The sequence below is a fragment of the Diabrotica virgifera genome, chromosome 6 (genome assembly GCF_917563875.1).
Source record: "Diabrotica virgifera virgifera chromosome 6, PGI_DIABVI_V3a".
Lineage (NCBI taxonomy): Eukaryota > Metazoa > Arthropoda > Insecta > Coleoptera > Chrysomelidae > Diabrotica > Diabrotica virgifera.
Window position 1 is genome coordinate 195,787,382 of NC_065448.1, and position 26,700 is coordinate 195,814,081.

Sequence of the window (26,700 nt, forward strand, 5' to 3'; positions counted from 1 at the left end):
ATTTGTGATAGGTCAATCCGAGTTCATATCTCAGCCATCCTAATACTTTTTTTTTCAATATAATTCTTTGTGTCCATCGAATGCACACTAGATTTATTTTCTATTCGAAAGAGATACGTCGTAACCACTAAAACTGCATACACCATTTCGGCGATAATGGTTAAATGGATTATATTTTTGCTGTAGCTCGATAACTTCTAAACGGCTTAACCGATTTTGATCACTAAACATGAGTTTGAAACGTATTGACAAGTAGTATCTGATGCATAAAAGGTCAAGTATAATAACTGAAGGTATTACAGGAATTATTGAGCTTGAAAAACAGTTTTTTCCGACAGGAAATAGATTTGACGATATTTATGAAGCCTATCAACTAAAAATTAGAATTTTCCCAGATGAGGTATACACCGTTAGACGCGTTTAGAGTCCTCCTACAAACTCTCAGTTATTGGCGTAATTCGTAGGTTGAAATTTTGAGTAATTCTCGAAAAACCAAAATTTAGAAAGGTTAGTTTTTCGGCTATACTGAGCCGTGTGTATGTCTGATCCTAACCCCTTAGGCACCATTTGAAAGCTTAACTCAATGCTATTGATTTGGTGTATTTGCAGTTTTCCTGTCTCCTCTTGAACCTAAGATATATGTATGCTCCCAAAAAATGTGACGTTTTGTACCTACCCAGTCCTATAGCTGGCTTATGGGTGGTCAAAACTCACATACTACACCGGTTCTGAATCGGCCCTGACCCCCTCTTGAAACACAGAAAAAAAATTCAGATTGGTGTAACTTTTCCACACACATACATACATACCCACAAACATTTTCCTCTTTTTAAATAAAAATTGAGTCATATTTCTGAGCTCAGTAACTTTTAAATGGTATAAAAGATTTTCAAAATTAGACATTCGTTGGAAAGGTAATGATCGGTTCTATCAGATGCGGCAAAGGTCGAACTTAAATTTTCGAAATTTTTTGAGTTTTGGGGACGAGAACGAAAAACAGACCCTAAAATCCACACCCTTGGACCAAAATGGATGGTTGGCATATGGATGGGGTAGCCTTTTCCTAAACTTTAAGATGGGATTTGGCCCAATTTTCAATTCGGTCAGATTTAGAAAATCGACAATTTCGTGTACCTATACATATATAGTGCCACATGTAGAGGGGTTGTGCGCCACTGGCGAGAACTGCCGTTCAATGGGATTTGTACAATTTTCAACGACAATAATGCATATTTCTATTCTTTTATTCTCTAAAGTAAAAGAACAACAGTTTATCTGGTTTGACCAAGTACAAAGAATGCCCGAGAAAAGAGTTCCGAAACAAATAATAGAAGAAGAGAATTTCAAATAAAACGCGGAAGATCCTGCCGAAGTTTTAGAAGAGGAGTACACGTTTTGACTAGCAGACAGTAGATTTGGGATATGGTTAATTACTATATTGAGACAGAAGATATTCACCGTTTAAAGTGGCTTGCGATGTCTCCAGACATAAACCCCATTGAGCATGCATGGGATGTGCTCTCCAGAACTGTTCATGCCCGAAAAAATCCTCTTAGAACCCTTGATGAGCTTACAATGACATGTAGAGAAGAATGTGACAATCTGCCACAAGAATTGATTGACGACTTGTTAGTATTATTAGAGCTCGAATCCAGGCTTGTACCGATGTCCGTGATGGGAATACAGGATATTAAAATGGTTTAATAAGAAATAAATTTTTTAGTTTATTTTTTATTTATCAAAAAATACAGTGTTCCTTTTTAAGCAAAAAAAATCTGTCAACGTTGTGTTTTTTTTATAAATGATCTATAACAGTAGTTTCTGAAAATAGTTAAACACAGTGAAAAGTTTGGGTGATGAATAACCCTTGAAACTATTCGAATATATCAATATAGGTATGTCTATCTATAAATGACATCAGCTCAGATTTGACGTTATGAATCTGAAAGGTGAAATAGATAAAATTGCAATAAAATATAAAATTATATATATAAAACCTATAACGAACCAGTTTTGTTACTTCAATAAAATATTCAATAAGGTACATTACGACAAATGATACGGGCGCCTTCCAAAAAAGTGATGAAAAATCATTAAAATAATTATAATTTTCATTCTTATGTTTATATTTCATTAATATGTCATCATATCTAATTAATTTTGTTGATTTCTCAAAAAGCCAATTTGGCTGAAACATGATATAATATAGTATCATGTCAAGCAAAAGTAAAAATAAAAAATATAAGTCTGACTTTATCTTATTTTTGGTATAATTTAAAAACAGCTTGGAAACAATATTTTTGTTTTGTTTTAATTTGATATTTTCTACAGTTATACTAATATTCCATTCGTTCTGTACAAACCTCACAATATCACGAAGACGCAAACTGACAGTTTTAACCGGTGCAGATAGCTGTTTATTACTAAGGCCTAAAGGTTTACAAATATACTCAAAACAAATTTTTTGCATTTCCTTACTAAATATTAATTTATAACTATATTTTGAAGCTTCTTCTGTGGTCCCAACGATCTCGACAGAAAAAAGTATACCAGTTTTATTTTCAGGATTTTTAAAAGCTCTTAACCAAAAGTATTTGCCATCTATTTGAACCAAACCAGTCTCAGAAGATTCCACCATAGTTTCTAAAAAGAACATGGAACGCCTGGAACAGTAATATTGTTCTAAATCCCGAACACGATGTGTGTCACGACAGTGCTTTTCCATATCAGTAATTGAGCCAATAAATAAACATTCAGGGCAGTCTGAAAATGAAAGAGGTAGATTATTTAAAATTCAGAAAAAGAATTACCACATTTTAGTCGTAACATCTAACATCACCATGTCATTTTCATTAAGTTACTTGAAATCCTTTTTGCAAATAAAGTCTTTCTTTTAAAGATGTTTCTGGTCCATCTGTCGTTGTCTTGCTGTGCAACGTGTCCTACCCAGTTCCGTTTTATTTGCGCAATTCTTCCAATCACATCTCCCACCTTTCCTGCTTCACACGTCCTCGTTTCGTATGGTATGGGTTCTCTCAGAGATCCTCCCAACATAGCGCGTTACATGGCCCTCTGTGTTGTTCTTAAGCTATTGGCTGACAACTCAATAAGTTAGGGTGGGTCGAAAAAAAAAATAATGTATCATTTTTAATATAGGTCTGGATCCCGCGTATGAAAAAAAAGTTGATTAATAGCAAGCTGAAAATTTGTTAATAGCTTAAGGGTGTCTAGTCGGATAAACAGGTTAAAAATTTGGAACGGTCAGACCACGAAAACGGCACATTTATTTTGTCCGACAGAATAGACTTAAACTCTCCGAACAGAGATTAAAGTCTTATGCAAAAATCAGACTGCTATTTATCACCTGTCATAATTCCTGTCATATGACATATTCTACATGTTCCACTCATTAAAACGCCCATTTGGTGATAAATAGCAGTCTGATTTTTGCATGAGAGTTTAATCTCTGTTCGGAGAGTTTAAGTCTGTTCTGTCGGACAAAATAAATGTACCGTTTTCGTGGTCTGGCCGTTCCAAATTTTTAACCTGTTCCACAATTAAAACTGCCCCTGTTCCAGTGTTCCCATATATTAAAGTTTATCCGACTAGACACCTTTAAGCTATTAACAAATTTTCAGCTTGCTATTAATAAACTTTTTTTTCATACGCGGGATCCAGACCTAATAGCTATACCGTGGAAAACTTACCTTTGGGTTATATAAGAATAATGCAAAGTAAAATAAAGTTATATACAGTAGGAAAAATTAAAGAATACCCATGAACGAACATATAACACACGCTGTATTTTCCTGTCACCGTGTCACAGAAAAAATTGACCAGCGCAAGTACATGTAATAATTATTATTACTACATGTACTTGGACTGGACAACTTTCTTTGTGACACGGCGACAGGAAAATACAGCATGTTTTATATGTTAGTTCAAGGGTATTCTTTCATTTTTCCGACTGTATTGAACCCCCAGCTTAGCGCATCATACTTAAAATTTAGTTTTTTTCAGAAATCAAGTACTCCATTAAAATGTTACATTTTTTAAACCATACCTTGCATTTGTTAGGAGTCAATTTTATTTCTTTAATGTGTAGGGGGGATCAGTAGAAGCTTAAGTTCAGGCTTTTGGGGTCGCCACCCTTGTCCCCCGGCCGCCATCTTGGAAATGGGGTGCAAAGGGGTTTTGTGCTATATCTCGTAAACTACCAACTGTAATAATAATACTCAGGTATTTATTAAATATTATATTTAATAAAAGAAAGATTTACAATCTACGTTACATCTTATATGTTCTAACCTCCTAACTTCTGTCTAACTTCATTGTGCCAAGTCACGCCTCTTCTTCTTTACCATGGCCTATTACTACATCTCCCCTTTTTCTCTCTTTTTTTTTACAAAACTTTAATCAAACAAAAAAAACTATGCTAATACAAAATACAATCAAAGTAAACTATACTAATATAAAATATAATCAGAATACTTGGCAGGCTGTATGATAGTACGTGATGGTCTCATGCTCACATCAGTATCACACTCTGAACTGCCAGAACTCTGAGCTTTACTGCAACTAGGTGTATCAATATTGTCATCACTTAAATTCTGAGTTTGCCTAATATCAGGATCAATTTTTGACTTACGCAAGTGATAGCTGTTTCTTCTTAAGATGTTTTTACCATTATCAATTAAATAAGACCTTGGAGCCTCATGTTTATTTACAATAACAGCTGGACTCCATTGATTATTGTCCTTGTACACCACATTTTCACCTTGCTTATATTCGGGCCTATTTCTTGTCTGCCTATCATAATATTCCTTATAAATATTATTTCTTTCTTCTAATTTTGACCTAACTTCTTTGATATTATCATTTTGCTTTTCAACAAATGGTAATTTAGTTTTAAGTTTTCTGCCAAATAAAAGTTGAGCTGGTGACCTCTTGAGATCAGTAATAGGAGTATTACGATAGTTCATTAGAGCAACCCACATGTCATCTGATTTTTTAATAATATTTTTAGATATCTGTACAAACCTCTCAGCTAAACCATTCGATCGAGGATAATGGGGGCTACTAGTTTGAAATTTAAACTCAAATTTATCTGAAAACTTTTTGCATTCGTATGATCCAAAAGGCATATTATCAGCTATAATTACATCTGGTATACCATGTGTTGCAAATATCTGCTTGAGTGCATTTATGACATCAGACGATTGTTTACCTCTTATAGGGATTATTTCTAGCCACTTCGTTAAATAATCAGCAACAACCAAATAAGCTTTGCCACCATGTTCCATAATATCAGCACCCAATTTTTGAAATGGCAATTCCGGGATGTCATGAGGTATTAATGGCTCTTTACTATTTGCATATCTATACTTTTCACAAATTTTGCAACTCTGTATCTCATTCGCAATATCCACACTCATCCCTGGCCAAAATAAGATATCTTTTGCTCGATCTCTTGAACGATTTATACCAAAATGACCTTCATGTACAATTTGAAGCATCTCTTTTCGCAAAACTTTAGGTACAACAATTCTATCATTGAAAAATAAAAGATTATCATTAACAAACAACTCAGTTCTTAACTTGTGAAAAACTTTCATCTCTCCTTCATACTTTGTATTTTTCCACCCTCTCAGACAACACTCAATGACTTTACTCAGTACATTATCTTTTACTGTTTCTGCTTTAAACTGAATCTTTCTAGTATCACTCATTCTTAAATGCTTTTCTAATGAATGCACCATTTCATTCATATCGGCATCATTCTCCGCACTTTCATCACTTACGTTTCTAGACAAATAATCAGCAATATGTAAATATTTACCAGGTACATACTGAATTTGTATATTATACCTCAGTAGCTTCAGTTTTAGCCGTTGCAACCTAGGAGAACTAATTTGACTTATTTGCTTACTCATGATACTTACATTAGGTTTGTGATCTGTTATGAATTTTACAGAGCGACCATAAATATAATTGTGAAATTTTTGACATGCAAATACTACAGCTAATAACTCTTTCTCTATAACAGCATAATTTTCCTCAGTACCTGTTAAACCTCTAGAAGCATAAGCAACAGGCCTTCCATCTTGCATTAGACAACATCCCAAACCAAACTGGGACGCATCTGTTTGAATTACAATATCTTTACTAGAATCAAAATTCTTTAGAGATATATTTTTAGCAAGTTCCTGTTTTATCATTTCCAGTGCTTTACTGTGAACTCCAAGCCACTGAAAAATAATATTCTTTTTCAGTAACTGATACAGTGGGCTTGCAATCTCACCCAATTTTGGAACAAATTTTCGTACATAATTTACCACACCCAGCAGTTTTTGAAGCTCTTTCTTGCTTGACGGATTTTTTAGCTCATTTATAGCCCTCAATCTTTCATTATCTATTTTCATACCATCTTCGCTAAAAATGTGTCCCATATACTTCACTGTCAGTTGTCTAAACTGAAATTTTGATTTCTTAAACTTTACACCCTTTTCCCTAGCTCTATCAAACACTTTTTTAAGTGTTTTGTCATGCTCCTCCATGGAATCAGATGCAATTAATAGATCATCAAAATATATAATAACATTTTCAATGTCACCAAAATTTTTACAATTTAATTTTTGAAAATATTCTGGGGCCAGATTTAGACCGAATGGTAACCTAAGAAATTTGTAACACCCAAATGGAGTTGCAAATGTTGTTAAGGAACTAGATTTTTCATCTAATTTAACTTGATAAAAGCCATCTTTAAAATCTAATACTGAAAAATATTTTTTTCCTGACAGTTTCGAACTTATTTCCTCTAAACTAGGAATTTCAAAATATTCCCTAAAAATACATTTATTAAGCTCTTGAGGGTCTAGACACAGACGCAGTGAACCATCTGGCTTCTCAATTATAACTATATTATTAACCCATTCACATGCTTCTGTTACTTTGGATATAATATTTCTACTTTCTAATTCACTTAATTTCTCTTTTAGCTTATTTTTTATGGTAAATGGTACTCTTCTAGCTGGTCTAGCTACTGGAATACTATCATTTTTTAATTGTATTTTACAAAAACCTGTGAATGTGCCCATTCCCTCAAATACATCTTTATATTCTAGTAATACTTGTTCCTTATTAGTATGTTCCTCATCAACATTCACACTCTGTGCTTCTTTAATTAAGTCAAAAGAATAACATATTTTTAAACCCAAAATTGGCTGGACTTTTAAATCTACAACTACAAATTCTAAATTATAATTCCTATCTAACCTCTTACAATTTAGAGTAATTTTCCCTAAAGGTTTCAAACGTGTACCTCCATAAGCTTCTAACATAGTATTACACTTTTCAATTTTGTACTTACTGTTTCTGAATAAGACATTTAAGATATCCCTAGGTAATATATTTACTTCTGATCCAGTGTCCATCTTGAACTCAATGTCTTTGTTGTTTATGTTGACCACTTCGACCCATTGATTACGATTTCTACTGTTGATTGCTCCAACTCCTTTCACTGTATGCACAGATATGTCATCATCTGTTGAACAGCCATCAATGTTCTCGTCATGTCTTCTAATTTCTTTAACTTTCTTAACATTTTGCCTTTTATATCTTTGCTGATTGGACATTTCAGCAAAACAGGCATTACTAAAGTGATTTACTCCACCACATTTAAAGCAATTTTTTCCAAACGCTGGGCACTGGGCAGCTACATGTTTGCGTTTGCAATTTTTACACAAAAATTTTAACTCACTTTGTGTATTTCCACTTTCTTGATTATTTATATTAATATTTTTATATATCTTGATTATTAATATTTTTACTGCATTTACTTCCAAACTTTCATTGTTTCTTACAGATTCCAACTGCCTTTTTGCTATTTCAGAGTTTCTGCATATCTCTATTGCTGTTTCAAGCGTTAACTTTTGAGCATTTAATAATTTTTCTTGAACTGATAGATCATTTGTTCCTAAAACTAACCTATCTGTCAATATGCTGTCTTCCTGTGTATCATATTCACAGCTTTGTATCAACTTTTTTAAATCACTAAGATAACTATCAAAAGGTTCATCTGCAGCTTGAATTCTTCTATTAAATACAAAACGTTCATATGTTTTATTTCTTCTGGGAGCACAATACTTCTTAAATTCTGATATGACACTATCAAATTTATTAGGTTCTGGTATTTTGAGAATGTTATATATATATCAACTCCTTCCGGTCCAATCATATTTAAAAACAAAGCAATTTTTATTCTATCGGCTTTGTCATCTTTCTCAGTTGCAATAAGATACATTTCAAAATTTTGGTAAAACCGTCTAAAATTTTCATGAAGGTTTCCCTCGAATTTCATGGCTTCTGGCACTTTTCCTTCCATTCTGGATAACTGTACTTTTTGCTCTTATACTGACTGCGCCATGTAATAATAATACTCAGGTATTTATTAAATATTATATTTAATAAAAGAAAGATTTACAATCTACGTTACATCTTATATGTTCTAACCTCCTAACTTCTGTCTAACTTCATTGTGCCAAGTCACGCCTCTTCTTCTTTACCATGGCCTATTACTACACCAACCCTACGGAAAATATAATTAAACATAAAATGTAGTAAATTAATTTTTCTACAATTTTGTTTTTATTACTTTTTATCGTCAAGTGACCAACAAAAAAGATATAAACAAAAATATGTAAAAAAATTTTAACAAGTTTCCTTTTGGAGGTTATAACTTTTTTCCAGTTCATTTTAAAATAAAATAACACTATAGCAATTTTGTAGAGGGTTTGACCAGATTCTCGAATGCTCATAGGTATACAATATAAACAAAAGTTAGGCTTACTTTTCTATCTATATATATTTTTTATTCATACAATTTATTATGATTTTAACATTCCTATGCTATTATTAATCTGTTTTTGACCTTTCTCCCCACTATAAAACTTATAACCCTAAGCATATATAGAAAAGGCCCAAGAAGTTGTTTGAGGACAAATTCGCCGGCTTACAAGAAGAATGACGCAACCGCAAAATTCTTAAGAAGAGCATAAAAACGATTTTTGATATCAAAATCATAAAGTATGATCAAAATTAGCCATTCACCACACCGTGGTCAGGATCTCGAGATTTAAGCGTTTTTTGGGATGTGCCGCTTGTCTATGAAGTAACATAACTTTTTTCCTATTGTATATTTTGACATAAAATTTTCCAAAAAACTTCTTCACGAAATATATTTTATTGTTGTGTTGGTTAAAAGTATAAACTAACAAGTTTGTCACTCAACTTTTTTAAGTAAACATGATACTAACGAAAAATGATGACAAAATGTTTAAAAATTAACAACTCCTTTTTTAATTTGTTTAAACATTTTGGAAAAATTTCATTGTTGCATACATACTTCACAGATGACACAGTAAAATTTTCAAAAGGAAATATTTACAGCGACCAAAGATACAGCAAGGTAAATTTGAAAAATCATCAAAATTGATTTTTGGATCATCAAAATTGGTCATTCACCTTAAATTTGATTCTCGTGATCGGCATAACGGTTGATGCCGCTCGCCAAAATATAGGATAGAAAAATATTATTTTTATTGTACATATTTCTATGAGAATTCGAGAATCTGGTCAAGTTTGGAGCGCTGTAAAACCTAGATAACAAATATAATTAAACAATTTTATAGTGAAAATTGTTCATTGAAAAATCCTCTACAAAATCGCTATGATGTTATTTTATTGTGAAATGAAGGGTCTAGGACATTTCGGCGTCGCCGTTTCGGCGTGGCCATTTCGGCGTGGCCGTTTGGGCGTAGAGCCGTTTCGGCGTAGGCCGTTTCGGCGTCGGCCATTTCGGCGTCAGAGATTTTATTTTAGTTGACTAAATACCTACATTGGAGTCTATTAGTAAGACATTAGATTATACCTACGTTACTTTTTTAGAAATTTAAGAGGCTCTTGATTTATATCTATACCACACTAAAAAAATATATTAAATGTTATTTTTTCCAACTTTTGTAAATGTAAGCTATTTAATTGCACATAATTAATTAAAAAATTAATATATTATATATATTATATATTATACAGTACAATTTTCAAAGGAGGAAGACCTAACCCTTCGGTCCAAACCTAACTTTCGGGTATTATTTTACATCTTCTAAAATTAAAATGTCGAAAATTGTTCTCCTGACTCTACATTTTTTGTTAAAGAAAATTTCAGACTATCATACATTAACAACTATTTTTTTTCTCTCTCACTTTGCCAAAGTATCTGTCGCCGAATCAGCCGGCGCCGAATCGGCGGGCGCCGAATCGGCGGGCGCCGAACCGGCAGGCGCCGAAATGGCCGACGCCGAAACGGCCTACGCCGAAACGGCCTACGCCGAAACGGCTCTACGCCCAAACGGCCACGCCGAAATGGCCACGCCGAAACGGCGACGCCGAAACGTCCCATTCCGGTGAAATGAACGGGAAAAAAATTATAACCTCCAAAAGGAAACTTCTTACAAAATTTTCTCTTATTTTTGTTTATAACTTTTTTGTTAGTCACTTGACGATAAAAAGTAATATACATGAAATTGTAGAAAATTTAATTTGGTACATTTTATGTGTCAATAAATTTTCTGTAGGATTGCTAATTTAGGAGATACAGAGCGAAAGCCCTTTGCACCCCTTTTTCCAATATGGCGGCCGGGGGCCAAGTGTGGCGACCCCAAAAACTTGAACTTAAGCTTAAACTGAACCCCGCTACACATTAAAAAAATAAAATTGACCCCTCTAAGAAATGCAACCCTAAATGTAACATTTCAATGGACTAAAGATATTTTTCAATTATTTTTACAATCTTTAGCCAATATATTTTAACGTGCTATATTGAAAACTGTTTAGTTAATGGTTAAAAAATAGGAAATAATTTTGAAACCAACAATATCTTTTAATTTGCGGCAGCGCAAAATACTCAAAAATGGCAAAATTCACATATTAGCTTCTTAAAAGAAGGTGTGGTCTAGTATGTTGTGTGTTAATAGCGCAATAAATTTTTTGTTCTTTTACTTTACACTCCATTTAATTGGAATATAATTATTATTGTGTGTTTAAAGTTATAAAGTATATAAATAAAACAACTTATAATTTTAATAAGATGTTTAATTGAAACAAAAAAAACCAAATTGTAGCCAAACAATGTCAACAAATTAAGTGAAATTTTGACTTTAGAAAGAGTCTTTTACTCACTATTTCTGACTGGGAACTTTGAAGCTGCGTTTGCTGTTAAACTTTCGCATCGAAGCACTGGATGCTAGGCAGATCTTATGAAACCATCTCGTTGCTTAGCACCGACGACTTTTTAAGATTCTTCATTCACTAACTTGATGCTCCAATCCTCGGGTGTTTCACCGCAGTGATTTTAGCCCAAACTTCATCATCAGAGACTCTCCGTAAAGCCGCAGTCTCTCTTATGCGATTGTCGCATGCGTTCGACGCAAGCAGCAGTCGCAAGCGATGTTCTGTGCACTCCTCAAATGTAAACTTTATACGAGCGGTCTGTCTTGTGCGTCCGACGCGATTCCTCGTCAAGACAGACCGCTCGTATAAAGTTTACATTTGAGGAGTGCACAGAACATCGCTTGCGACTGCTGCTTGCGTCGAACGCATGCGACAATCGCATAAGAGAGACTGCGGCTTAACAGTGGTGGTGGTGTAATTTCAGCGGTGTTCCAATCAATTAATTCAGTATAGTCAGTCGCATAAAAGTTGATTTTTGGAGGTCGAAAAACCCTAATTGTTTTTGTTTGTGTAGCTAAAATCCTTGCTTTGATTATTCTTCGGAATCGTAATTCTTTTATGTGCTTCCTTTTATCAACTATCATCCTCAGTAGCAAATTTTATGGGTGGGAAAAAATGCATTTCTTTCGATTACAGGATCAACTACTTTAACCTCATAATATATGGTTTACATGTAATATTTTATGAAAATATGGTGACTACAAGTCGATGTTATAAGATTAAATTAAATACATGCTTAAAGGGCAACATGCTTCCCTGCTAGGTTCTTGCCAGTTCAATGGGCACAGACCAACTGATAAAATAGGAAATGCACATTCAATATGACAAAGAGTAACATGACAATACAGGATAAAGTCAATTTTTGGTTAAGAAAATCAAAAAGTGTAATTTAATTTTGAATTTTAGTTAAAATTTAAATAAAATTTTTAGTTTTCTTGGTTGGCTCACCATGTTCTTGTAACACTGATGATGCTCTTGTTACAGAGCGAAAACGTTTTGTTCATATGTTTGTAGCCCTTTAGGGCTTTTTAAACAAATATACATTTTACCAAGAAGAAAATGTTTTATTAAATTTCACTTAAAATGTAATGGTTGTTAAAAAATGTGTGAAAATGCAATTTAAATTGTTTACATATTAGAATCTATTGTAAAGTCTAAGTTAGCAACGCTCTATTCCAGAAAAAACTTATGAATTGCTGGATTTAAGGTGGGTATATTTCATGGTAAAATGTGTGACGTCATCGATTGTAAAATGATAAGATGAAAGTTTAATTTAGTTTACTAAAATAAAATATACTACATACTACTAAACAATTAATGAACTGATTAACTGATGTGGAAGAATTGGAAACTAAATAAAGCAAAAATTCAAATTTTAAATGTTTTTAAGAAATGTACTGTTGGTTGGTTGCCTAACATGATGGTAAAGTCGGGTCCATCGATATTTCGCCCGTCGGCAAATTCAAAGAGATAATATTTGTATGTTATGAAATTCGAGTAAACCGATGTCCCTTTATCTAGGCACATGCCGGTATTTTTACAACCCGGTTACTCATCGTAAATCAATCAGTTTAGCACTTAAAAATTTATACTTGGGGATTAGTACAGTTAAAATTGTTAGACAATTATACTATTAAGCAATATAATTGAAACTTTTTTCTACTCTGAAGGACAAAAAAGCGAGTTCATTAGCGGAACGTAATTCAAAATTATTCTGCAAATTACATTTGATACAATATTTGATTAAAATATCTCATTTTTGATGGTAAAAAATATATTAAATACATATATTAATTTGTCTGGACTAAAGGTGGTAAAAGATGGTCTGGAGTTATATTTTTGTTTGAATTTGCCGACGGGCGATAGATAGATGGTGTCAACTTTAAATGTTTAAATTTAGCAGCATACTATTATACTGATTAATTCTGTCTGTTAAAAATGGGAGAGGAATTGGAAAAATTAAAGTAACTAAAAGAATAAATATCTGGAAGTGAATGTTAATGTTAAAGATATAATTTTAAATAAAATATAATAGATTAAATAAAATATGTACTGAATTTAATAACATAAAAGGGAAATGAAATATTTGACAGCAAAATTTAATTGAACTTTATGTTGTTTTCGATGGACTGAAGTAATTCAAGGGAATATACCATGATAGGCTACCAGAAGAAGTGGTTAGTGTGTGAGTGTGAGTGAACAATAGAATGAGAGCTAGGTCAAAGATAGGTTAAATTGTGGGTTAATGTCAATATGTAACGGAGAATCTAAATTGACTGAGTATCTGAAATAGCGAACTATGAGTTTGGATTGTGTAGATGGTAGTAGAGTAAAAAAAAACTGAACCAAGTGAAATATATTTTTAGTGCAAAAGTTTATAAACGTATTACATGACAGATATGACCAAATGAATTAAGACAGATGTAAAAAAGAACTATGTAATATGAAACTAAATTAATATAACTAAGTAATGGGGGTTGCCTGATGTGAAGGTAGAAAAAGATGAAAAAGAAGGGTATATATACATTATAAACTTAAAATATTATGATCTGAAAGAACTGTGAATGAATGTGTAATAATGAATTTTGGTGTGAAGTACCCTATTGTTAAGTATATATGCATGTTAGTAAGAAAAGGAGAGTGAGATATGTGGTAGACCAAAGTAATTAACTGTATGTTGTTATCATAAGAGTAAAAGTAGATGAAGAACTAACTGACAAAATTGAAGCTGGCAATAGGATAAGATAAGGAGATTCCCTGAGTCCTCTATTGTTCAACATGATCATGGATGAAATAATAAAAAAAGTAAGAACAAAAAAAAGGTTACCAAATGGGAGAAAAACAACATAAAATAATCTGCTATGCAAACGGCGCAATACTAATCTCTCAAAGTGAAGATGATTTACAACGTATATGCTGCACCAATTTAATACAACAGCTAGAAAATTTAACATGTTCATTTCCCCAAAAAGGACTAAATGCATGGTTATAACAACAAATCTAATAAGGTGTAAATTAGAGCTGGACGGTTAGATAATAGAACAAGTCATGGAGTTTAAATATCTAGGCATCACACTATCTAGCTACGAAAAGATCGAAACCGAAGTGGAAGATCAGGTGAATAAAGCAGGCTGCCTGAATGACACAATATGGAGAAATACAAATATCGGAAAAGAAATGAAAGACAAAATTTACAAAACAGTCATCAGACCAATAATGAAATACACGGCAGAAACACCACCTGATACAGAAAGGAAAAAAAGAATGCTAGAAACAGCAGAGATGAAAACACTTCGAAAAATCGATGGTAAGACACTATGGGATAGAGCTAGAAGTACAGATATAAGACAGAGATGCAAGGTGGACAACATTAATAACTGGGTGAAAAACAGAAGAGTAGAATAGAACGACCACATAAGCCGAAGCACAACAAACAGAGTAGTAAGGACGGCAAGAGACGGTTCCCCTATAGGAAGACGATCAGTGGGAAGACCACGAAAACGGTAGAATGACAACTTACTGGAGGCACATTGAAAAACAGACAGCCATGTCTACACAAAAAGATGAAGACATGATCCAGTGACGAGTTCTGATGTCCACCGAAAAATCCATTTTTTTTTTGAGGTGTCTGTATAAATTGGCCACCGTTTGCTTATTTTTCAATATTTTTCCTTGAATTTTTGTTTGAATATTCTTTGAATTGTACAATTGTACTTAATATGCTTATTCAATTTAGAAAAAAAAAAATAGTTGTACCATAGTTTCAAAAGAAAATCAGAAAAATGTGCTTGAAATATTGATTTCAAACCATACCCTCCCCATAAATATTAACTTCGACTTGGTATAGGCGCTTGGAACGAAATGCGTTTCGGTTTCTGCAGTAAAAATCGAAACGTCAAAATACACATACATATTTCTTCTTCTTCGTCTTCTTCTTCTTTTTATGTAGACATGACTCTCTCTGTTTTTCAATGTGCCTCCAGTAAGTTGTCATTCCATTTTTTTCGTGGTCTCCCCACTGATCGTCTTCCTATTGGTGAACCGTCTCTCGCCGTCCTCACTACTCTATTTGTTGTCATTCGGCTTATGTTGTCGTTCCATTCTACTCTTCTGTTTTTTACCCAGTTATTAATGTTGTCCACCTTGCATCTCCGTCATATATCTGCACTTCTAGCTCTATCCCACAGTGTCTTACTACTGTTTCTAGCATTCTTTTTGTCCTTTTTGTATCAGGTCGTGTTTCTGCCGCGTATGTCATTATTGGTCTGATGACTGTTTTGTAAATTCTGCCTTTCACTTCTTTTCCGATGTTTTTATTTCTCCATATTGTTTCATTCAGGCAACCTGCGGCTCTGTTTGCTTTATTCACCTGATCTTCCACTTCTGTTTCGAGCTATCCTTAGCTAGATAGTGTGATGCCTAGATATTTAAACTCCATGACTTTATTTGACCCTCCAGCTCTAATTTACACCTTATTAGATCTGCTGTTATAATCATGCATTTAGTGTTTTTTGGGGAAATTAACATGTTAAATTTTCTAGCGGTTATATTAAATTCGTGCAGCATACGTTGTAAATCATCTTCACTTTGAGAGATTAGTATTGCGTCGTCGGCGTAGCAGATTATTTTCAGTTGTTTTTCTCCCATTTGGTATCCTTTTTTTGTTCTTACTTTTTTTATTATTTCGTCCATGATCAGATTGAACAACAGAGGACTCCGGGAATCTCCCTGTCTTATCCCATTGCCAGCTTCAATTGGGTCAGTTAGTTCTTCATCTACTTTTACTTTAATTTTGTTGTTCTGGTAGATATTTTCGATCGTTTTAATTATTCCTAGAAGTCCCTCTCTTGCGTACAATAAATGGATAACGTCTTTTAATTTATTTGACCCTGTCAAATGCCTTCTTAAGGTCCACGAAACATAAGTATGCCGGTTTGTTGTATTCTAACGATTTTTCTTGAATCTGCCTCATTATAAATATAGCGTCGGTGCATGATCTTCCCGACCTAAAACCTTGTTGTTCTTCTGCTAATGTTATAATTTTATTCAGTTTGTTTGTTATCACTTTGGTCGTTAATTTTAGTGTTGTGTTTAATAAATTAATTCCTCTGTAATTCTCCGGGTCCGATTTTTCTCCCTTTTTAAAGAGAGGTATTAGGATGCTTGATCTCCATTCTTGTGGTATTCTGTTTTGTTCCATTATTTTTTGGATTAGTTTTATTAGTTATTTGGTCAGATCTTGTCCACCGTACTTTAGGAGTTCATTCGATATCTGTCCTCTCCTTGTGATTTTCTATTTTTTGTAATTTCCTTAATGCTTCCATTACCTCTGCTTCTTCAATATTTATTTCTTCGTTTGTTGTCACTTCAGGTGTTGGTGGTTTGTGGTGTGGTGGAAAATAGCCTGCCCAAGTTTTTTTCTGAATGTGTTTCCTTTTTATTAGTTCGTTCATCTATTCTCTTTGGCCTCTGATCATTTTCTATATTTCCTTTTGTGTTCCGTAGAAGTCGTGTTCCATCTGTTTTGAGAAGCTCTCCCAGTGTTCCCTTTTTATTTGTCTGACTAAAGTTTTTGTTTCGTTTACATATACATACATACATAATATTTGAAGCTAAAATTGTGGTTAACTCGCAACAAAACAGTAAATTGCATAATAATAAACATGTCACGGTGATGTGGATGTGTAACATAAAGTAGTAGAAGTTCTCGATACTAGGGACATAAAAATATTTTTCTACTTACTTATTCCTTGGCGTGGGCACTCAATTTCGTGTGCTAATCTCTCAACATGAAACAAAAGATCTTGGCATCCTTTATCACGAAATTTGCAAGGAAACTTAAGCAAAGGAATTATGCTTTCGAGTGACTTATTAGATCCCTCGGAAAACCCTGATTCGCATATAGGACAAACGAATAACTTGCTTCTGCACGTATCACATATGCTGTGACCTGTTTTACACATCCGTATCGGGATTTGTAAATAGTTGAAACAAATTGGGCATTCTAGTTCTCTTTGTAAATCTTCGTTAGACATTATCTGAAACAACATTTCACAATTAGAAATATATTACATTTTGCACAATACGAAGTGTTGTATAACACTATCTATGTGAGCTGATGACTTCGCACATCCCCTTCAAAAGTATATTAACTCAACGTAATTCATATTTTTGTTTATCTCACTAACAAAATGCATTGTGGATCATCTTTTTCCTAAAAAACTGTAAAATCACAACCTTAAATATACTTCGATTGAACCTAACCTACCTTAGTACAATTAAAAACGTGCACATATGTATAAAAAGTTACAGCCCTTTGAAGTTACAAGATGAAAATGGATTTTTTCCAATATATCGAAAACTATTAGATATTTTGAAGTTATACTTCTTTAGGCACGAGGGTGAATTTTTACATTCCCTGGCGCATGCGCACACCGACAGTATAGTATTAGTCGCTATATCTTTATGTAGCGCCATTAAGGTGTGCGTGAAAATAATATATTATTAGTGTTTTTAGTAAATATATTTATTATAATTTTTGTGTCTTTGGATTTGTCTTCCTCGGGAATAAGATATTTTATAATAATAGTAAATATGTATATTTAAAGTATTTTTGTATACTTCACTTGGTCTATTAAATTTGTCAGTATGTATGAGAAATCTTATAACCTGTCAAAGCAAAGGGAATATAGCTCAGTGGTAGAGCCTGTGACCGGAGATCGAGAGGTCCCAGGTTCGAATCCGTGTGTTTTCTATTTTTCTTTTATTTTTGAAAAATTTTTTGGAAAGTAGTAAGTAAAAATTAGTTTAATTTACTTCACTTGGTCTATTAAATTTGTCAGCATGTATGAGAAATCTTATAACTTGTCAAAGCAAAGGGAATATAGCTCAGTGGTAGAGCCTGTGACCGGAGATCGAGAGGTCCCCGGTTCGAATCCATGTTTTCTATTTTTTTTTTATTTTTGGTAGTGTTTTAATAAAATTTTTTTGGAAAGTAGTAAGTAAAAATTAGTTTAATCTTTAAATAAAATACAAATAACCTGTTGAAAGTATATTTATTTCGTTAAAATCATATAATAGAAGTATAACTTCTTACGTGCGTACAAAGTACACACACACACACACACACACACATTATTTTTTTTATTGAGAATGAACATAAAAAATATTTGTGTAGGTAACTACATTCCAAGAATAATTGTTTGAAATGGTGAAAGAACTGGAGATATAAGCTGGAAAGATAGGCTTTAATACAGCAAGACCAAAATCATAACAAATACAGATGAGGACATCACGATGAGGATCGGACAAGATGAAATAGAATAAGTTCACGATTATATACATATATCCGGGTCAAATTAAAAAACGTAACAAGGAAAACCAAACAGCAGAGATCAAAAGAGGAGTTAGACTGGCATGGGCGGCATTTGGCAAACTAAGCTACATCTTTAAAAACAAAAGATATCCACAATATCTTAAGACCAAAGTATACAACCAATGCGTACTCTCTCTTCTCTCTTATGGTTCCTAAACGTGGACGTATGGTTCCTACGAAGCAAACATGGACAAAATCATAAAAACACAAACAGCAATGGAAAGACACATATTGCACATCATAAGCCTAATGGATAATTAAGTATTTTCTATGGGAAATAAGCCACAATTTTACTAAAAAAATGGGTTTATTAACGTTTCGAAGCCCAAATCGGGTTTCGTTGTCAAAATACAAAATACTACTAAAATAAACAAAAATCTTGTTGCTAAGTAAAAAAATTCTTCTAATAATTTATTTAATCTGACTCATTTATATTGGCAATTCAGACGTATATTATACATTTTAAAGTAGAAGACTTTAAAATGATATCGCCAATATTTATGAGTTGCGTTCCTGGGACGACTTTACTAAAAGATAGTTCATTCGATTACATGAAATCAATCCCAACTCAAGAATATCCGATATACACTGAATATGAGACTCAAGTGTATAGAAAACCAACACACACCAACAGATATCTCAATTACAAATCAAATCACAACATCAACGTTAAAAAGGGAATCATTAAATCCTTATATGATAGAGCCAAAATTATTACTTGTTCTAACGAAAATTCATTTTTAGAAGAAAAACAATTGTTAACATATGTTTTATTAAAAAATGATTATCCTTTATCGTTTATAAATAAGGAATTGTCAAGATTGGATCGAATGGAACCGAACAACTTAGAACGGAATCCTACAACATTCACAAGAAATAATACGAGGAAAATAACGATACCATATATAAAAGGACTATCGGAGAAACTTAAAACAATTGGAAATAAATCAACATTTCAACAACATTCAAAACAACAAACACATTGAGATCTAAAACTAAACCTAGCAATGAACAAGAAAGAACAAAGAATTGCATTTATAAAATACCTTGTGAATGCGAACAATTTTATTTAGGTGAAACATCAAGACCATTAAACGTTAGAATAAGTGAACATCAGTCTTATATTAAAAATAGAGAATTTAATAGATCTCAAATATGTCAACACGCATGGGATAATGAACATAGAGTTCAGTGGAGAGATTCAAGTATAGTCCTGAAATAATCAGATAGTAAAAAGAGAAAAATCAAAGAAGCGGCTCTAATTATTATGTATTTACAATTAAAAAAAAACGTACCTATCTATTGATTGTATTATATTATATTGTATTATGTTGATATTTATGTTATTTACGTTAATATGTTATTATTATTATTATTATTATGTTATTATTTTATATCATATTTACCGAAACAGGTGTATTCACACCTCTCGGAGACCTTCGGGTTAATTTATTCACTTTAGCTGTAAATATCTAAAAATATGGCACCTATTATTGTTGAATAAATTCTCCAGATTATTGAATATTGAATATTGTTGAATAAATTATTATTATTATTATTAATTATGCTAAATGAAACCAATTGTGTCGCAAATTCCTCGGTAGAATGCAGTAGTATGTGGTTACTCATACTGAAAGAGGAAGTCAATAGAAAATACAAGGATTAGTAAGTCAATAACATATCGCGTTAGTACAAATTTTATATTTTAGTATTACTTATTGCATATCTATGTATTATTAATATTATTTATAATTTAAACATATTAAAGTCAGAATTTGGTATTAGTTTTTTGAAGGTAAATTAAATGTAAGACCAACTATTTACGATGTCGAGATAGTATCACTAGGTTTGTTCCTGGTTTTCCCTCGTGATTTACTATGGAATCTCTAACGCGAGAATTTTACTGTCATCGTTGCATTTGATTGTCTTTTTAAAGACAGATCACATGCTATGATTTTTTTGCGACGGATATTCTTGAGTTGGGATTGATTTCATGTTATCGAATGAACTATCTTTTAGTAAAGTCGTCTTCTACTTTAAAACGTATAATATACGTCTGAATTGCCAATATAAATGAGTCAGATTAAATAAATTATTAGAAGAATTTTTTTACTTAGCAACAACATTTTTGTTTATTTTAGTAATATTTTGTATTTTGACAACGAAACCCGATTTGGTCTTCGAAACGTTAATAAATTCATTTTTTTAGTAAAATTGTGGCTTATTTCCCATAGAAAATACTTAATTATAAAAATGCCACAAGGAAATAGCTTCAGAACCTAATGGATAAAAAGAGAAACGAGTAAATAAGAGAGATAACAAAAGTTAGGCATGTTAGAAAAGAAGTTGCAAAATTAAAATGGAGATTTGCCGGACACAAAATAAAACAAAAAGAACCATGGGAATATAAACGAAACAGAGGAAGGCACCAAATGAGATGGACCGATGATATCAAGAAGCACGTGGGCTCTAGGTGGATGACCGTAGCGACAGACAGAGAAGAATGTAAAAGGATTGGGGAGGTCTATGTCAAAATATGGACCGAATAAGACTAATCACATTATAGATATACATTCAAACTAAATTATTATTGTGGTACTATTAGTTAAACACAATGTTTGTAAAACTTTTTTTGACTCTTAGTAGTTTTTCGATAAGCCAGTTTTTATCGAGATATTTTGTTCATTTGTAAAATCCAACACATATTTTTAAATGGTTAGGTATGTAAGATTATAGAATATTATTTTCATAACATTATTACCAGGTCTCTATAATCTTACTGAACCATGTAATAATATGTGTAGGAGTTTTAAAAATATTCACCATATTTCGATCAAAACTGGCTTATCGAAAAAGTAGGTATCTACTAAGAAACAAAAAAAAATTAAAAACATTTTGTTTAACTAGTGGTTCTACTGTAATCATTTAATTGGACCGTACATAAATATTTGGGGGGTTTAAGAGAACAAACTTCCATAAAATTTTTATGGGGTGAACAAACTTCAATTTTATTTTGTTTAAGACGTTCTTGCGAGAAGAAAGCCACATGTCTATTTTCAATAAAAAGTCTCTAATAGTGTTCGACATATTGGAAAAAATCGATTTTTATTCTGTAACATCAAAGGGCTGTAACTTTATTTCTGTACACATTTGTACTAAGAAAAGTTAGGTTAAATTGAACTTTTTTTGGTCCCAGAAAATATGACTTAATTTATTACCTGCCTTATTGTTACACCCAGGTACAGTCGAAAAAAATTAAAGAATAGGGCTTTTCATTCACAGTCATTTGTTTCGAGCTTCTGTCATGTGTCGTATAATATTAAGATATCTACGTCATACGTCTTTGGTTTGTATCAGGTATATACCAATAACATATGACGTAGATATATTAATATTATACGACACATGACAGACGCTCGAAACAAATGACAATCGATGAACCATGAACGATCACATCAATCACTTATTTTGTATTTGCTGTCTTTTTCTATAACAAACGTTTGTTATTTAGCTATAGAAAAAGACAGCAAATACAGAATAAGTGATTGATGTGATCGTTCATGGGTATAGGGCTTTTCATTCACAGTCATTTGTTTCGAGCTTCTGTCATATGTCGTATATTCCGTGTATATTAATATTATACACAGATTATACAACATATGACAGAAGCTCGAAACAAATGACAATCGATGAAAAGCCCTATTCTTTCATTTTTTCGACTGTATGTATTTACTACGTATTCAATGACATTCTTTAAAATAAACTTATATTGTACTGACTAATAATTATACTTCCTATAAACAAAGAGTTCAAAAATTTATGCGAATCAATAAAGTTATCAAAAGTATTTATTTTCCAGGGGTGGCCAAACTGTGGCTCGCGAGCCACATGTGGCTCTTTGAAGGATTATTTGTGGCTCTCAATAAATATCTGAATTACTTTTAATTTTTTTTTTCAAAATGTCTTAAATAAGTTAAGTAATTATTACTGACAACAAAAAATATAAAAGACTTAGGGCCGGTTGTTCGAACGCTAATCAACATTGATCACTATCAAATATTTAATTACTGTCACAACTGTCAATGTCAACTTTGGTGGGGTTGCTGAAAACATAGTTAATTATAATTATGAGATTAGTTAGTCAATTAACATAACAATTATTAACATAATTGAATAACTAATTTCATAATTGTCATCAATAATTATGTTTTCGGCAACCCAACCAAAGCTGACATTGACGTTGTGACAGTAATTAAGTATTTGATAGTGATCAATGTTGACTAGCGTTCGAACAACCGGCCCTTAGGGCCGGTTGTTCGAACGCTAATCAACAATGATCACTATCAAATATTTAATTACTGTCACCAAAACTGTCAATGTCAACTTTTATTGGGCTGTTGAAAACATAATTGATTAAAATTATGAGATTAGTTAATCAATTAACATAACAATTATTAACATAATTGATTAAGTAATTTCATATTATGTTTTCAGTAACCCAAACAAAGTTGACATTGACAGTTGGGGCCAGTAATTAAATATTTGATAATAATCATTGTTGATTAGCTTTCGAACAACCGGCCCTAAGTGTAACATCAGGACTTTGACAAGGAGACCCCTTATCACCGTTGCTACTCAATTTTGCCTTAGAATATGTAATAAGTAAAATATCATAGAGGGATTTGCGAATCGATGATCAAAACTATTGTTGACCTTTGATGGTGATCTAGGTGCAGTTGCTTATTCTACAAGAGACGTGAGAGTGTGAGAGGTGTTTTCACAACTCGATGAAGGAACAGGTAGTCTGGGCCTTCGAATAAATGAAGAGAAGACGAAATACATACTAGTAACCAAAAATCCAAATCCAAGAGTTAAATCCAAGAGTTAAATCAAAATCCAGAACATAACTAGTAATGACTACAACTTCGAAGTAGTAAGTAGAGTTTAAATATCTGAGAGCGGTGATCATAACCACATATAAAAAGGTCTCGGCAAGGATAGCTGCGGTGAATAGAGCATCTTACTCCCCGTCATCATTGTTAATATCCAAGTTGCTAAAAAGGCATTCTAAATAAATACTGTACATGCCAATTACTCGCTCAATGGTTACATATGGAAGTGAAACATGGGCTCTACATCAGCGGAAAATAAATATGCTGCTGGTTTTAAAAGGAAAGTTCTCAGAATGATATTTGGCCCTCAAACAGATGAATCGACAGGAGAGTGGAGAAGGCGGCGCAAAGCTGAAATACCTTTTTTACACTTTCTAAATTTAAATACATAATTGTTTAATTGCGGCTCGCGAAAAATTTCAAATTTTGAAAAATGGCTCGGATTATCAAGGAGCTTGCCCACCCCTGTATTATACTTTCGAATTATTAAATTTCAAATTGTTAAAATACTAGTATTAATCGGAAAGATGTGAGATCGGCAACATCGCGTTGAAATTATTCAGAATGTGACAGTGCATCCACATCCACAGTGCATTGCATAGCTAACCTTGTTTTTATTTGGTAGTGGATAGGTAGCCGGTACCAGTGACTTCTTCTATAGCCGGTAGTTGGCCTTTATTGGTAAGCAATCAAGTGGGAGGAACTACCGATCAATGATTTGGTTGCCTGTACATGTAGAATAACTGATGTGATAGCCAGTAATGAAATGAGCCTGTAGTACTTACTGAAAATTGCACAAAACAGCTGTTTTTTATAGTATACATTTTCAATGATTGTGAGAAATAAGTGGATTATTTTAAATCCTTATTTTCATGCAACCTGCTTTTTATGAAAAAGTAATAAAATAGATCACAACTCAAAGATCAACTAAAGCTTTATTAAAAAAAATTAAAAGTAATAATACTTATTATTATTATTGTAACAGCTTCGGCAGAACCAAAATTTAGTCTTGGATTTTTTGCTATTGGTACAAGTACATTAAATGCTCAAATATGGAATGTCAGCAAGCACTCATCACAGATAATCAAATTTGCTTGATTGATGCAGTCCTGAAGGAAAATGTTACAATAGGGCTTTTCATCGATTGTCATTTGTTTCGAGCTTCGAGCAAAGAATTCTTTCTAAATTCATATTATTTGACACACCTCGTATAAAATTAACAAACTTGGATAACTGATGGTTGAATCCTAAGGTTTAGACCATGCACAGATTTTTATGAAGAATAACTTTTTTTCCTAAAAGTATTAATAAAAGAGTTATTACAGGTCTAATAAATAAAAATGATGTTCGGAATCAGTAATTTAGGAAAATCTCAGTTTTTTTTTTTCACGTTACTGTTATTTCATATTTGAATATGGTTTTTAATTACAAATAACTTTTCATAATAAAATTTTTTGATATTTTGAAATATAAAGGTAGTTTGCTCTTGAGCGAAATTAATATTTTTTGACATACCTCGTATACTGTTGACAAAATTTGATATCTGATGATTGCATCTTAGGTTTTAGACTATGCAGAGCACTTTATAAAGAATGACTTTTTTTCGTAAAATTGATATAAAAAAAGTTTCCCAAAATATGGTTCCAAGTTACGCAGACACCCTGTACTACATATTATGACAGAAGTTCGAAACAAATGACTGTGAATGAAAAGCCCTATAGTCTTGCTTCTCATTTTCTTCATGAAAAATATTCTGGAAGGTGTCCATGTTTAACAAGTTTCCATAATTTCCACGGACGACGGAGCAATTATAATTTACTATTGTTCGTCCACTCTAACTTTTCCCATGCGTCACGATTCATTTTCAAACAAATTCAGTCAAAACATAAAGTGAAACGAATGTTGATTTGTACATACATTTTGTATACTATATTATACTAGTATATACTACACACATCGGTGTAGGTTTCACTTTATGTTTTGATTTAATTTGTTTGAAAATGAATCGTGCCGCATGGGCAAAGATAAAATGGAACTACTATTACTTTAAACCTTAATTCAATGCTTTCTAAACAAAACAAACACACGACCATACGAAAAAAAAACAATCTAAAACTAAACACGTCCGCCCACTAAATTTAGACCAATAATAAGCGACTACCGGCTATAGAAGAAGTCACCGGTACCGGCTACCTATCCACTACCTTTGTGTTTTTCTTTCAGATAAGAATTTTTCACAGATGTTATCTTTATCACAGATACAGATGTAAAGTACTCTAAACATGTCTTTACTTAATTCCTATTCCTACCTACTGGTTTTCTAGAACTTTATACACAACTAGTTTTACTTTAGGTACTATGTAGTATTCTAAGTTTAAGTAAAACTACATTTTTAAAATTTATACACCTAATCACTGGAGCTTAAATATTTGCATACCTAAATTTTGTGTACATAATAGGTACTTACCTTTTGAAAGCTACTTAATTTAACACAAATCCAGAACGAATTTAAATATTTTTAACTGATTAGATCACATTAACAATAATGATAAAAATGAATACTACAAACGTTCATTGATACAAACACAAACACAACAAAGGGTTGCCAGATGAAGTGAAGCAAAAATCGTGAAACTCGACTACTCGACTACTGAAAATCGTGTAAAGTCGGAAAATAAACCGTCCTTGAATGGTTACGAGTCTGCGCAGTAACGAAAACTGTGTTACTGCGCATAATTATTCGCTATCGCGCATGCGCGTAACCATTCAAGAACGGTTGGTGACTGGCTAATATTTTTATACCTTCCTAATATTTTCAGGGTATTCCCCTATATTTTACTTTAGTGTAAATGAGTACTTAAGGCCGGCCATTGGTAATGTTATAAGTATAGGCGATCCCATCACCTTTATAAAGTACACCACTCATAACCTAGAGCATATATGTATACCGAAAAATGCTTAACCTACTAACAATATATGTCGCTAATTACAGCCATATTTTTGCTATCCTACCTGTTGTGTATTGTTTATAAAAAAATGTGAAAATTTTGCTTTTTTCTCAATAAATTTAAGAGCGTTTATATCTAAATTACTCAAGTATTTAAATGAATTTCATGATAAAATTCCGTCTAGCACTACAATATA

The 26,700-nt window shown here is 32.5% G+C and overlaps 1 protein-coding gene across 2 annotated transcripts in view; it reads right to left on the reverse strand.

The window, feature by feature from the left end:
• Nucleotides 1–26,334, reverse strand: part of LOC126886622 (E3 ubiquitin-protein ligase SIAH1A-like) — a 51,290-nt gene extending 24,956 nt beyond the window's left edge. The window contains exons 1-3 of one of the 2 annotated variants that reach the window (XM_050653615.1): nucleotides 26,024–26,215; nucleotides 17,033–17,327; nucleotides 8,446–8,587 (exon numbers count right to left, since the gene is read on the reverse strand). In XM_050653615.1, the coding sequence (XP_050509572.1) occupies nucleotides 8,577–8,587; nucleotides 17,033–17,324 (303 nt within the window). In that variant the 5' untranslated portion in view covers nucleotides 17,325–17,327; nucleotides 26,024–26,215 and the 3' untranslated portion in view covers nucleotides 8,446–8,576. Of the gene's footprint in view, nucleotides 1–8,445; nucleotides 8,588–17,032; nucleotides 17,328–26,023 lie in introns of those variants that run through there. The other variant, XM_050653612.1, reaches the window with a different exon arrangement.
• Nucleotides 26,335–26,700: the final 366 nt, after the last annotated feature.